This window comes from Falco cherrug, chromosome 9, assembly GCF_023634085.1.
Source record: "Falco cherrug isolate bFalChe1 chromosome 9, bFalChe1.pri, whole genome shotgun sequence".
Lineage (NCBI taxonomy): Eukaryota > Metazoa > Chordata > Aves > Falconiformes > Falconidae > Falco > Falco cherrug.
This window is the reverse complement of record NC_073705.1, coordinates 29,375,046-29,390,909: the sequence shown is the minus strand read 5'-3', so window position 1 is coordinate 29,390,909 and position 15,864 is coordinate 29,375,046. Positions and strand designations below refer to the sequence as shown.

General features: G+C 39.3%; 1 protein-coding gene across 1 annotated transcript in view; it reads right to left on the bottom strand.

The window, feature by feature from the left end:
• The window catches only part of LOC102053854 (gamma-aminobutyric acid receptor subunit pi-like), a 47,282-nt gene extending 31,654 nt beyond the window's left edge, over positions 1-15,628 (bottom strand). The window contains exons 1-3 of the mRNA XM_005435165.4: positions 15,355-15,628; positions 6,488-6,576; positions 509-612 (exon numbers count right to left, since the gene is read on the bottom strand). Of these exons, the coding sequence (XP_005435222.2) occupies positions 509-612; positions 6,488-6,543 (160 nt within the window). The 5' untranslated portion in view covers positions 6,544-6,576; positions 15,355-15,628. The remainder of the gene's footprint in view (positions 1-508; positions 613-6,487; positions 6,577-15,354) is intronic.
• Positions 15,629-15,864: the final 236 nt, after the last annotated feature.

The following is a 15,864-nucleotide window of genomic DNA, read 5'->3' as shown; positions in this document are numbered from 1 at the left end:
TTCTGCAGTGAGCCAGTTCAGTGACCTTTAAGGCCTGAGGAAAGAATCATTTATTAAATAACTCCCTTGCAATCTTGCGGTAGATGCACATAATGCTTGGTATAGTAACAAGATTTGCTTGTGTTTTCATAAGTACTTTGATAGATAAAGCTTTCTTAGCATTAATAAAAAAATTGTAATTAATATTTAGGAAATTAGAGAAAACTACGCTTTTAAATATGCAAAGCATTACAGCTTATTTCACTGAGGACACACGAACATCAGTAGCCAAATTTCTAACAGAGTCTGGAAGTTTTGCTTCTGAAGGCCTGGAATGCAAGTTTCACCTTGGGCCACAAAAGCTGTTAAGCTACATCTTATTATATCATAGCACATCACGTATAATCAGATCACTCACTGCCAAACACTGGAGAAAAGGTACAGCAAAAAAACATTTGCTCTCATTGGTGAGTTTCAGACACTGCATTATGTTATGGCTCAATCTTAGCAAAACAGCTTTTCTACTTACTATCAAAAAATGGACGTAGATACTTGTTGTATCCTTTTATTATTTTTTCTATAGTTGGAGGTAGCATTTCACCTTTTCCTTCGACTTCAGGAATTTTCATTGACCTGAAAGGAATGAAAACAGTAAGAATATCTTAAAATAACATCAATTACAGCAGAAATTACATTCCAGGAAAACACTGTATTAATTTCAAAGTTATTGATGATTATGGCCCATCAGATAAAATATCATGAAACATTTGTGTGTTTGCATTTCATAGAAAATGAGTGTTCTAGCAAATATCAGATTTTATGATCTGTATTAGTTTCTTATTGGAAAAATTATTAGTTTTTTTACTTTGAAACCTATTGTTTCTTTAAAGTCTATCATTTCTGAACACTTCAACTGAGAAAATGGTTGTCTTCTTCAATGCTTTCTCTGTAAATAGGGCATTGTTATATTCTAGGAACATGGGAGGAGTGTTGATTGTTTATTTCAGCATTTAAAATTAAGCTTCTTTTTACATAATTAAAGACATCAAATTTAGCTCATAGAGAAAGAGACAAAAACTAGCCTCAGAGATTAGTACATAAAAACACTTTTAAAATCTTGCTTTTACAACACAATTTTTAAACAGGTTACAGAAATAATTCTGTTGGGCAAAATCAGTGAAGCATAATGAGAATACAAACCATTGTCTTGTTCAGAAGCAGCTACAAATGTGATCTACAGAACTCAAACATAAACACTTACAAACCCCATTTTTGCTCTAGGGCCCCTACAACAACCTCATTAGAGAGATGAGTAAAGGGATTGAGGAAGATGCATACCTGAACCACAATTCTCTACCCAGACAACATCAGGTTTCATTTTTATATATTCCTCCCCCTTCACCTTTTTTGGGTCTTGATGGTTAGCAGCCGTGGGAGGGACACCTGAGGCCGCTGAGAGCTGTTACCCTGTAAGAAGCGGTCCCATAGCAAAAGATACTATAGCTCTGCTCTTAATTTCTGCCTAACCCCTATGGCCAGCACCTGAGAGTGAGAGCAGGGTGCGCTCAGCTGCCACAGGTTCAGGCTGTGCTCTTCGTAAATTAGAACACAAGTGGTACATTGACTATTTGTTGTCAATGATTTGAGAAAAGTGGAGGGAGGACTATTCTGTAATTATGAAAGTGAGAAGCAAATCATTGATTGACTCAAGGAAGCCCAGCTGGCTGCAGGCAGAGGCACTGTCTCCCCTGATGGAGAGCGGTCACCTCTATATTCAGGAGGAGAGGGTTTCTTTGGTTTTTACCACACATGCCAGAAGCGGCTGGTTGCTAAGAGTACCCAGCTCTACCCCTTTGCTCTCCTACAGCAGCTATGAGAGCTGTAGCTGTGGCGGCTCAGCGCTGGGGAGAAGAATCTAAGTACAAACTGGTGTTTTGCGGTCTTTCTTAGTCCTGCCACATCCTTGCTGAATTTCTTCTTCCCAATTTCTCCTAAAGCTGCTCCTAGAAATTCTTCTTGCTTTTCCTAATGATATTTCTGTGTCTCCTGTAACTTTCCCAAGCTTGCTCCTTTGATTTTAATTTTACTGTGTTTCTGAGACAGCTTGAGCTGTGCTGTCAGGAAATTGTGGTTTGGAAAATGTGGTTTTCATCTAGGAATAATCTCGTGTCTTAGATTGGCAAAATCTGAATGCTAAGATGGTCTTAATGAATACATGTGCATTTAGATGTTGTCAGCTATTTTGAAGTGCTGCTATTGCTCTGTGACTTCTCTGTTCAACTGACCCTGCTCCCACGTAAGTTGCTGGTTTTCACTAGCAGTCTTGTAACTCATATAGCTTAAATGTTTGGATTATCCTATTTGTTTCCGTTATTTTGTCCCTGTTTATTTTTTTTATTGCTAGTGAACTTGTGATTTCCTAATGTTAACTCTGGTCTTGAGTAATGCCAGCATTGAAATAAGGAATGTTTATCCCATAAGTTGTGTCCTAAACTAGCAAGTATTATCATGCTTGAATTGAGACACTAATATAAATAAAAAGGCCAGTTTTATGTTGTATAAAAGTGCTGGACTTGAATTACATTCAGATATGTTTCTATTTCTTAACTATTGTTCTAACAATAGATATTTCTGCTTTTGTAATTTACATATAATTCTAACAAAGTGTTCAATGAGCTGCATGAGTTTAATTTCACAGCCTTACTGAATTGTGAATTGTTCTTGAATAACTTTCATATGTTGTGAAACAGTAAAAGAAAACTTTTCCCCTGCAAGGGTATAATATTTTTCTGCTGATTGGTATGTAATTCTAGAGTGGTCTGGTGCTGTTTTCTGAAATATATCTCAAATATTTGGCATTATTGTATGGAAGTCCTTCCCTCAAATCACCTGTGGATACCCTCTGAGGTAATTCTTGATTTCCCTCATTAACACATGGTGTAGCATCATATCTTTGGTCTTTTGATTTTTATAGTTAAGGACTCTACGTGGGAAAGCTGTCATGCAGTAATTGAGACGGTGAACTAATGTGCTACTTTGCCATGCAATATTTGAGAAGTCCTATCATGGTGAGCCAATGTACAAGAGGAACCTGATGTCTCCTAAACCTGAGTGTGTGGTGTTACCATCTTGGTAATTCAGGGATACTCAGTAGATTGTCAGTGTTGAACGGCAGCCTACAGATGTTAATGCCTTAAGTGGCTCCCCTTATCTAAATTTTAAAGGCCAGTGCCCCACCTCCTTCAAAGTACTCTTCATGTGCCCCATTCATCACTAAACAAGAGTGAGCGCACAGCCGCTCACATTCCTGTAATTTGTCAGTCTCATGCAGGGGTCAGAAAGGATAAAAGTAAAAGCTGAGGCTTGTTGACTTTCATGCATGTACATCTTCTCATCAATGCATCTAAGCTTTTCTTTTACCCGGTATTTGTGTTGTTATATTTAACTAACTGCATATGGTTTAGTTCCTCCATTTTCTTAATGAAAATACGTTGAAATACTTTGGCATGCATCTAAGTATGGAATTGCCTTGAAACAGCTGTTCCAGACACTAAGGAGAGAATAGGCTTTTCTAGAAGAAAACTGAATGTTTATTTATTTGATAGCCAGGAATACTTATTTGTTCTGGGCTGTCAATGTATAATGCATGTTTTAAACCAGTCAAGTTCAATGACCCATGCTTGCTTTCATAAAAGCTGAATTATAATTATTTAATTTCCTTACTTATTCTTATGGCTCAAAAACTTAGGTTTTTTTACAGGCTACAGCTTCTACTTGGAAGCTACGACAACTGCTTGTTATTTAAGATACTTTGAAGTTAGTATCTTAGAACTATTGGGTAACCAGAGGGGGGGAAAAGGAACATCTGCCCTAAACACTAGTATGCATCACTGCTTAAAACAAAAGTATAGTCTAGGCACATGTATGGGAATATTTTTCCTGGGTATTTTTTGTCAGAAGCTATGCATCATGAAAGAGGCAGAAGCACTTTAGAACTGAAAGGAGGGAGAAACAAAATGCCAGACGCAGTCTGATCAAGCTTTTGAAACACCACCCTCCGGAAAAGCTAGGGAAAAAAAGCTTTTTTCAGGCAATCCTCTGACAGGCAAAGGGCTTACAGATACAAACAAAGGCGTTACTATTTGTTTCATACCTGACATGCTCAAGGATACAGGCTTTTGTATGGTCTTTGTAGATAAACTTCAGCAGAATCGCCTGTATCTATCACTGACTAATCCTCTGCTTCAAAACAAACAGTACTGGGGTTTGGTTAATTGGTGAGGCTGAAACAGTAGCATTATGTTACCACTTACCAGGTACAGGAACAAATACTTAAATAATGCAACTGCACTTAAATTTAGCCCAAATAAATAAACATCCCACAGAATTTTCTGGATCTGATGCTACAACTCTAGTCTAGCATTCTTTGAACACACCCTTCCTGAAATAAACGGGAGCCTTTCTTGGGATCGAATACCATATATTTACTTAGGCTGATTCCTGATAATGATTTGAAGTGTAAGTTCTGTTAATTACTCTGATAATTTTTTTCATTTCTACTTCATAAAAATATTTCTGGGAAAGTGACCATTCAGGCAAATCCACAGATTATATAGATTTGAGTGTGTGTGTCTATGATGTGACCGTATTGTAATTTAAAGTCAAGTGCTGTAAGTGAAGTTAAATGTCCTTTATCTGATAGCCTGGTGTGACACTGCTAGTATGTGTGTTGTGACAATCTTGTTCTCTGTATATGACAGGGAAGATAAGGCTCCAGCTATTTATAAACTTAAGAAACCCAACAAAAACAAAACCCACCCCTCACCATTGATTAGAAAGTACTCAGTAGAGGAAACTCTTTTCACACATTAGCCAGAGCTTATAGAAGTGGAATACCTCAGGGATACCGCTTGGCGAGTAATCCTGGCCCTTCCTTTCAGTACACCTCAGTCCTGGGGTATTGCTTAAAAATATTTTTCTGTTCCAATGCAAATCAGGATAGTTTCTGTTTTGAACTCCACTTCCACCAAACCTTCCCAATTTGTGCACTGCAAAAAGGCATCCGTGTACCCACACATGATCTTGGCTGTGAGCTGGCCGAGGGGCAGAGCTGCTGCTGGGCTTGGATTTGGGTACAACATGACCAGACCAGCTCAATGCTGCACACCTCTGTCCAATTAAACAGGTGCTGTGCATGCACAGAACTCCTATATAGTATCCATCGGAGTTACCTGTGCTTCTGGACACTCTTAGCTGTGTGACACTGTAAAAGGATTCACAAAGTCTGCCTTACAGTAACGAAGGCAATTACGTACTGCAGGCTGAACCTCTCTGGGAATCTTGCCTTTGTGTTACTTAGATGCTTCTGAAATCTTGTTGGTCTCTTAGCAGTGTTTTATTACTGCAAAGCCAGGAATCATTCAGTGATTATAGAAGATGGCAAGTCACAGCTGATGAGGAAGGAAGGCAGAATTGGAGCAAGTATGTATTCTGGACAGAGATCTCTTTATAGAGATTATATATACTGGAGAAAGGAGGGGAGATGGATGTGTTAAACTCCCTTTCAGGGGACAGTTCCACTGGCCCTCATGACCAGGTGGAGACTTTAGATAAATATGTGTTCATACACCCATCTGAATTAAATCTCAGGCAGAATCTTATATTGAGGAATTTACTAGGAGACCAAACAGGTTTGGCAATTCTACACAGAGAATGGGCTAACAAACTTCAAGTATTTCAGTTAAAGGTGGTAGCGATAATGTTTAATCTATCCATGTTTGCACTTCCTTATTAGATTTACTTACAAAGAATAGGGTTTTTTTCCCCAGTTTTCTAGAAGGAGTGTATTTTTAAGTTCTCCGCTTCTTTCTTTTTTGTCATGGCAACTGCACTGTTAGCAGGGGGTACTTGTACACAGAAGGAATCAGTTTCACTTTCCATCTTAACACAATTCAGCTTTTCTAAAGACTTCACGATTTCATCAGCAGAGAATAAGATGACAATTATTTAAACAGGTAATTCTTTTTAAGACGCTCTCCTTTAGTAATAAATGCACAATGATGAATTTACTACCTCAAGCTTGTAGTACATCTAGGTGGACTGCATGCTTCTGTCCTTGAGCAAGGTACTACGCTCCAGGCAAAGACCTTGCACCCTTCTAAATTTGCTAAGCATTTGATACAATATTGACACTATCTGCAAGGTAATCCTTTGTGTGAAGGATTGTCTGCTTAAGTTAAATTCTTTTATTTTTTCACCCATCAGTCTTCTCAGTGAAAAAAATCTGTAGCTCAGTCAAGGCAGCTGAGATGATTTGTGAAGGAGTTTAGTCCTGTATTTCTGTTATTAATATCCAGGTTGTTTAATCTTTGTAAGAGGCAAGATTCAACTATCAAGTAGATTTGGCTTTGTTACCTGGTCAGATATATTTCTAATTAAAGTGTTTATAAACTAACTGATATTATCATACATTGAAGAAATAATGGTTTCCTTAGCAGATATTTCTTACCTACACAGCATCAATAGAAAAAGGGCTCTGAGACTGTAGCACTTAAGACTGCACATTGTCAGGTGTGGTTTCAAAAGTTCTTGTAGCTCCTTGAAAAAAAAACAAAGTGCAGAGGTAATGTTTTACAACACATCTACATTTCAAATATACACATTTAACAAGGTTTTCAACACTAAAGATATTATATCTTCAATAGCTGCTGCTATAAATGTATTAGTAAAAATTTACAGCAATTAAATAAACCCTCAAAACTTCACAAAAGGCATAGCATCAGCAATAATTTCACTTGGCAATAGAAGTTGCATTCCAGTATAGTACTGCTCTTTTGCTTTTGCATCTGTCCTTTAAATATTAGGAAAAGTAGCTTTGAAAAATAATGCCATCATACGCAGGAAAATCATGAACACTGTGTTTTGTCTCTGCTGTGCGTATCTGTAAATGAGTACACCTCTGGTGCATCAGTCCTCTCCACTGAATGGAAAATACACAACCCCATCTTAGATCACAGCTGTTTGAGCAACATCTCTGGTACATGGGTAGTAATAATACACATGATATGTATCTTAAGCCTTTTGTTAACGGGGAAATAGAAGTGTGTTTCTACCTATTAAAAAAGATCCTTTGACTGTGTATAAATAATCATACGTAAAATCATCCACATACATCAAAATGTTTGGCTGAGGTGACATTTTCTTCTGAATGGGATTTCTTTGCTGTTGTCACTATGACTGTATGTGCTCTGGCTGAGCCCCACAGCAGCCCCCGTGGCACTGTGCTTTGTGTCCACAGCTAGAAAGGTGGTGGTGACACACCGGTGTGTTGGCCACCGCTGAGCAGTGCTGGCACAGTGCCAAGTCTGTCCCTCCAACATTCCCCCACTGCCAGCAGGCTGGGGTGGGCAAGATCTTGGGAGAGGACACAGCCAGAACAGCTGACCCAAACTGGCCAAGGGATATTCCATACCATAGAATGTCTGCTCAGATATAAAAGCAAACGGGGGGCAGGCAGCGATGGCGTGTGTTCGGTTTTGACATTTGTCTTCCATAGTGACTTCTGTGTGTACCAAAGCCCCGTTTCCCAGCATGTGGCCAAACATCACCTGCTGATGGGAAGTACAGAATAACATCTTTTGTTTTCCTCCACTTCTGCACACGCAACCTCTGCTATTGCTTTATTAAATTGCCTTTACCTTGACCCACAAGTTGAGTGGGTTTTTTTCATCTTAGGTTCTCCCCACCCTGTTCTGCTGAGCAGGGAGTGATAGAGTGGTTTGGCAGGCACCTGACATGCAGTCAAGGTCAATCCACCACAATGATTCACATCCATAATGGTTATTTTAAGTAATCTGTCAGCTCTGTAATCCATTTCTGGATGAAAACAGTATCAATCAATAGTTTAATTCAGTCCTGCAACAGATCTGAAATTCATGGACTGTGCAAACCTTCTGTGTTTCATCAAGCACTGAAATCTTATTTGTAAGACTTGCTTCAAAACTTTGGAAAAAACCTACGCAACAGACATTACCTGCCCAGGATCTGCAAGACAACTGTTAAGTGTTAATAAATACAAATGAAATATCTGTTGTAGGTTTTGGGAAGGGACAATCAATACTATTCTCAATGTCCAGAATGAATTTTTCAGGGGTCTCTTGCACTTCGATTTCACAATAAATTACTAACGGCAAGGAATTTGAAGCTATTTCACCCTCCTTTAGTAACCAACATAAAACATTAGCAATCATTTTTACCCCAAAGTAATTTTTCTTTCAGTCTGTAGCTCTAGTGAGAGCAACACTAGCTGCTTTTACTTACATTAATGCAGTGTGAATGGTATCTGACTTGTATGTTAACAGTGGTGAAGTGACAAAGTTGTTCATGTCTCCAAAGAAAAATTAAAGCCATTTAAATGGCTTTTTAAACAAGTGAAAATTCGCAGCATCTTGAATACTTTAAGCATACACCAGCCTGGTAAATATTAATGTCAAAATAAATCACACACTCCTACTGACTTCCACATAAAATCACGCATGAGACATTAAGAGAGCCTGTAATAGGAAGATACAGCACAAATGAGCAGATGGTGTTGTCAGAACACTGCTCTCTAAATGCTGATTCTGTAACACTCCCGGTGCATATCGTGGGATGTCTTTTGTATATCTCCTTTTGGGTTTGGATGGATACTTTCTACATTTGCTATCTTTATCTCACAGGAAAATATGCTAAAAAAATATTATCTTTCTGGTTTCCCAGAAAACCTTATTGACTTTATAAGTACTTCATAAAGCTTTTTTTATATTTAGCTTTTGAATTGCTACTATGAGCTCCTAATGTGTCTGAAGATCCTTTATAAAGGGAACCTATGGGTATTTCTGTACTTTGGTTTTAGTTTTTACTGTGATGTAGATCAAATGATGGGCAGATGAAGATCAAAATGAATGGGCTGATTACAAATCTTTTTCTAAACCAACTGGTTTACATTCAGATCTTAACCAACATCCAATATAGCAATTTTGAGGGAGAATGGGGTGGTGTATTTTAGTCTTTAACACATGAAAGGTCAGATCCATTCTATAGTGTGTGGATTAATTTTGTATGCTCAAGAATAGAGCATGGAAACCACAGGAAAGAGAGAATCTCATATCTGTGCAAGAAACATTAATCAAGAGATCTAATTGCCATGTCAGCTGGCAGCCCACCACCACAAAGAGACACCACATGCCAGCCAAGGAACAGAATTGGATAGCTATTGAAATCTTAAGCAGTTTCACAGATAATACCTAAGCTGCATCATTGCTGCATGTGCATACACGCTTACATGCACACAGACATTTTCTTTGCTGTCCTGGTTTTTATGGGGCTTACTGAGCTGGTTTGTTGCATTGAAAAGCCTGCCTCTTGGCATGCTTGCACATCTGGACCTGTCCTTTATTATGTATTTCTTCATCAAACGCTATACACTCACAGCACAATTCCTTCCTGCATATGTAGAACTTATTAACTACTGGGATTTAAAACTAGTTCAGCAGGACCCATTATATTTTCCTCTTTCCTGGAGCCTAGAAAAATATACATAAGCTGTTCTCTGTATGGAATAGAACCATTTGGTTTTATCATACAGACTACATGCTGTCCATATTATTGTGCATATGTTGACACATCCTCGAGTTCTAAACACACCATTAAGTAATTGAGGCGAAGGTAACAAGTATCTGCCCCAGTTTCCCATATGATGAGACAAAGCTTTCTACTTTGGATCAGATTAGGGCTGTAAAATAGTGTCTAATGTTTTGGCATATCTTCTGGGAATTCACTGTTTATTATCTTCAGCATGAGAGGAAAAGTGAATTATGCAAGTTTCACAAACCTCAAACTGAAATGAGATGAGGCAGAGAGCTGGCAGAGGTAGTAGCAGTGTCTTAAAATTCCACTGGAAGTGAATTTTGTGTGAATGAATTAAAGGATGAAATGCCGGTTAAACTGAAGTATCTTATCCACAATGGATGTATGGAAAATACTAAAAAACAAAGACACTGTCATATGCTAGCAGCCATATGCCTGAATTCCCATAGATGCTGTTTCAGGCATCTACAACAGCATGTAGAATTGTCTTAAAATAACTTAAAAAGTTGATAGTGGGTTTATAGTTAGTATAATCTAAATTAGCATTGTAATTGTGTTTGACTTCCAAATCCAAAGTGTTGAATGACAGTATCTTTAAGTGCTTAACTGAGAAGCAGCTAGAAATTCAGGAGGGATTTGGCCAGAGTGCCAAAGCAGTATAACTACCTCCCCCGCTCAGTACAAATTGTCCTATTTGTACTGCCCACTATAACTGCAGCGTAGCCAATGAGCCTATATACAAATTCTTTACTCCATCCTCTGTTTGTTAGATCAGTATGAACCAATTGGAAAGAAAATCATGGAAAGCTGAAAATACTCAGTGGGAGAAAGGGAGTGGATATATGGAAGGCCGACACAAGATAATATTCAGGAACAGAGTGGCAGAGAAGTAAAAAGGAAAAACTCTGACAGGATATGGTCCCACAATGCCACTGTCACTTCCAGATTCTTTATTCAGTCTTCACTCGTACCCTTGCTTTTAGCAAATTGGCACCTGACACTATATTACCAACTTCGTTCTTTTTTACAGTTCTGGGCAGACTTCCTTACTCTTATTTCCAAGTTACATAGGAAATATTTTTTTTATCTCCCTTCAGCTGTGTACAAGTGACAAGTGAAAATAAAGGAAGAGTAAGAAACTTTCGCTCATCACTCAGAAATGCCAACTCCACACAACTGGTTGTCAGTGACTACTGTCAGACAGCATTTTGAGGAATAAAGTGACATGCTATCTGTCTTTGTATCAACCTGGGTGTCTGCCTAGGATAGCCCTAGTTTCATGATGCTTTTTGAGTCTCCCTAAAATATATAGATTGCAAAAGAGAAGAAAATGCAAAGTTTTCACATATTATTTTTCATGTTAAGACTGAGTAATATTGCAGACAGTGCAGCTTGAGTGAAAAGTAGCAAGAGGGGGTTTTTTTGTGAGGCAAATTGGAAGGAAAAAAACCCAGCAGCAGCAAAACTCTGGGTATAACTGGGGAATTGACTGATGAAAGTGGACCAATGTATGTGTCTGCAACCTATTATAAGGGGCACCCTCTTATTTGGCAGAGAAGCTGGCTCTTGGCTTACCAGCTAGCTTGTTTCTAAACCCTAGGCACATCTGATCTTGCTAGCATGGACATAAACCATGCAAAGCCTCCTTGGGCAAGTAAGTAAAGTTAGATTTACTTGGTCCATGGAAAGCAGCTGTCTTGTCATGTTTCCTTTGCAGACAGGCAGTACAAGGGCCATTTGTGGTGACAGAGCTATGTCAGCAATTGAATGGAGGTTAAGTCTCTAGTGCTGATCCATCTAGCAATAGTTCAAAGTGAAATACTGGATTCCAGTTATGCTCCGATGTTCTGATCAATACAGTTGTCACATGTGCCAGGTAATACAAGTAATAGCTGAAAATGTCACTTTCTCACTGGGACACTCAGGAAGCTGCTCCAATCTGTATGTCTTTCTCAAGTGTTTTTGCTCTGAGATGTTTTGATCAAAGATACAGCAGAAGGTGGTCGTATTGTTAAAGTAAGTAGAATGAACTTAAGATTCACCAGAAATTAAAATCTGCTTCTCTGGTTTAGCAAAATGAGCTGTCAGAAAGATTTCAACTAAACATTGCTTATATATGTATAGGGCGTTGTATGAGATTCTTTAAAGAGTGATCCTGAATAAATCTGTATAATGAACAGGTTAATTTTTTCTTTGAAAAAAAATTAGCATAGCAAGATTTCAGACTGTATCAGCAACAACTCAGTGATGTATTTCAATGTCCCAAATAATATATTAAGTAAACATGTAAAATCACTGTCCTCAAAATACACTGGAAGCTCATAAGCTAAGTCAAAGAAATCCACTGTTGCAGCCATTTAAATATTTTTTTTTAGTATCTGTGCTTCTAACCACAAAAGGATTAAAGACTAGCAGTATGGTGCTAATACAGTATTAAGTATACAAATACTGTCTAATTGTTAGAGACATTTGCTTTTCTAGATTGAGGTCTGTATTTCTCACCAAGTTCTCTGCATTATCAATTTCATAAACATCAAAGCCTTAGAGTAACTTACATAACCTATGATAGGATTATTTTATACGCTTATCTGTTGTTGTTTTCACTCTGTGCATTTTAAATAGATTAGTATATCTCTTGGGTTAGCTGGGAAATAATTTAACTGGCAGAGATGTTGTTAATGTTACACAATTTTCCCAGAAAATGAATTTCAGATTTATAACAACTGGGTGCTTAGGATGGCAACACAGTTGTAGGAGTTGCCTTCATGGAATAAGTGTCAGATGCACTACTTCCAACCAGCATAATACTGAACTGAAAGGTTTCAGTGATGTACAGAAATTGATGTAGTAGTAAACATTCAAAGAATAGGTTTTAATAAATGAATGTATTAATGTGACTGCTTAAATATAGCACTCATTACAAGCTCTGTTCATGCCTGTTGAAAAAAACTATAGAAAGTGTGCCACACAGGCTATTTTCTGGTAAAAAAGGCAATGGATTAAATAACTTACCTCCACCTTGTTCCTAAATATACTTTCAGATACAAGTATCTGCAGATACAAGTCCAGCAGGTATCAGTGGTGTTTGAGTCATGGTTGATGATTACTGCCATTACTCCAAAGTAATTTGAAGATTGTGAGGTTGGTAATGGTTATTTGTATGTGTATATAGACTTTTACTTAAATCTTTTGCTCTGTACATCCCAGTTCTGCTATCTGTGCAGCTGGACCTCTACATACATCTGCAAATGTTTGAGTTCCTTTGTACCAAACCACAGGTCTTGAATCTGAGACCTTTACTATCTTTTTTGAGGTCTATGTCAACACCACAAGGTCCTCCCACATGCAATCCCACAGACAGCCAGGGATCACCTTCTGCCACACCAGTATGACAGTCACAAATCACAACCTGCCCCTGTGGCTACACCAGAGCAGCAAAGAGCAGAGATGTGCTCAGTTCTTATGCACCTTAAAGAAGGAATATGTTTGAGTCAAGTCAAAGAGGCAGGCAACATTCAAATGATTGAAACCTCAAAGGCACCTTAACAAAGGTTTTGACTTTGCGGAAAGGTACAAACAGTTTTCACGTGGCTAACTGATGGCTTGGGTGGTCTCCCATGTCCCAGCTGAGACCTGACAGCCACCTGGGTGAGCACTTTAGGCCCCCAAGTTTCTAAAGGGCACCCACAAGTGTGGGTTGAAAGCAGACACAGTGCTACTGCAGCCCTGATACCACACATCACCGGTTACACAGACCAGGCTCACTTGTTTCTATAGCCCATAGCAAAATGGAGCCATGGTTTTGTTTGGGCACTATCAAAATAGATATGATTAATATAAATAGTTGAAAATCCAGAAAGTTGGACAGAATATGCTGGTTCAGATTAAGTAACAGCTTAATTTGAAAAGACAAGTGAAATCATATCTTTCTGATGCCAGCTTAAATTCTTGTTCCTTATGAAAGTTAACAGAGCTAGAATCTTCTAGCTTTTAACCTGGAGGAGAGTCTCCCCACATAGACCCTGATGTCTGTGAGCTTTCCTCAAGCATTCTCATGTTGTAGAAACTCTTCAGGACCCAAATAATCTGTCCATGTCTTCCCTCCATGCTGCCTCTGGCATGGGAGAATGAGGGACATCTCACTATATGTCACTGAACACATGCTTGAGTCTGTGAGGGGGGAAAAAATAATACCCCTGCAGTAGCAGATTAGACTTAATCATATCAATCTTCTCTCCTCGTTGAGTATTTTGCAATGTGCCTCTCATTTATGACAGAATCAACCCCTTGGTTTGCAATTAATTTTGTTTGCAACTGTGAAGGCTTGCTTGTTTAGGTGGAAAAGGGGAAGAAGGGAGGGAATATGCCCCAATGATGCCTTGTTTTCCATGCAAATTAGGAGTTTGAACCATAGATTTTTCCTGGTTTGACTGTTCTTACATATGCCTGTAAACCTCCAGAAAAAGTATTCTTGGGACACTTAGTCACCAAACAACTATTTGTCAGTTTGATTCAGATCTGTAATTCCTTGCTGAATTAGTAACATGTCCCTGTAACCAGGAGATTACAAACTAACCATTTTGAGCAGCACAACAGGATGAAAGACTGGAGGAGAAAATCAGCTTTCATCACGGTTTGGTTTTTACAATCTAGAAGCTTTTGCATTTGAAATGAACTGACACAAATTAATGCAATTAAAACTACTGAGTAGAAACACATATATTAGTACATGATAATCACAGGAAGAAATGCTTTAATTGTACTGCCACACAAAAATGTGAATGCTCTCAGTGTCCTGGGCTCAGGATTTTTGCATGCTTTTGTACCTGCTAGGGCTGAAGTCAGAGGTGTTACTCTGAGGTGTGGAACTGAGCTCAAAGTCAGCAGGAGCTCAGCCTGAGAGGAAATCACAACAGGGGCTTTGAAAGTATGTTGCATTTTTCAAGCAAACATGTATTTATTTCTTTTTCACTAATGCAGATTTAACTAACTAACACGTGCTAAGTGCATGACTTTCAGAGTCTTCCTTTTCTTTAAATACATACTGCTTTACCTTTATTCTATGACAGTCATTAGAATTACCTGGAGTTGCGTCATGATGAAGAGCACCTTTAATAATCCTATTTAGACAGTTTGAATAGACATTGAAGTGATGTCTATAGGCAAGTGATTTTTTTTATAATTAGAAAAAACCTGCTAGAGAAATAAAATGCTTTAAATATTTACTTTCATCATGACTCAATGCCCAATAGCAGGTTTAATCTACGTGATCTATTGTCATTCAAACACTGTACACCTTTTTAAGTACTGGCACATTGTTCATCTACATATTCACCTGAGGTGAGATGTGCAGATTTGACCAGGAGCTGGGGGAAAATGGAAGCTGCTGCTTAGATTATCTTTTTGGGAGAAGTTTCTCCATATGCCATTCGCTGTTTTTAAGAACAAGTTTTTGCAGGCTTTTGGGGGGGAAACTCACTTCTCAGATTTATTTCATTAATACCAATTTGAGTTATTCTGTGCTATTTTAATCCAGCAGAACGTATCTTAGTAATACTTCAGAGGTATTACTATGGGAGGAAAAATTAACATTAAAAAAAAAAAAAACAATTAAGAAAAAAAACAAACAGTTGAGCAGAGGCGGGAGGGATGAAGAGGGAAGGCAGGAGCGCCCCCGGGAAAGGAGCGGTGCTGGGACAGGCTGCCGGCCGGAGGGTGCCGCGCTCCCCGAGGACCATCGCACCTTACCTGCAGCCGGGGCCGGGGCCGCGGCCCCTCCGCGGCGGCGGGCGCAGGACGGAGCGCGGCGGCCGCCTCCGAGCAGCCTCGCAGCCGGCCGAGGACTGCGGGGGCGCCGCGCCGGCGGACCGAGGGTTCGAGCCCGCCCACGGCCAGGGGTGGGCGGCAGTGGCAGAAGGCCCCCCCCGCTGTCGCCTAGCTGGAGCCCCCATGGGTGCCTCTAAGCAGCATTGTCCCTTCCCTGCCACTCCTCCATACACCTCTTTTCATCGTTCATACACTCCTTTTCAGTTTCTAATGCATTTGAAGGAAACAGTGCTGGTGGGGGATCCCTGCCAGACAAACGCCAGTGGCAGCTCTTCCCGCTGCTTTTTGGCCGTGCCTCCGACAGAATTTGCACGAACCTTCGTGCTTATCTGCCTTGTTTTCCTTCGTGCAAGTGTCACACCCCGACCGCCCTGGGTAGAAATGTCCACCCTTGCTCTCCATTTGACGTGGGACTGTTCTGGGTGTCTTTGG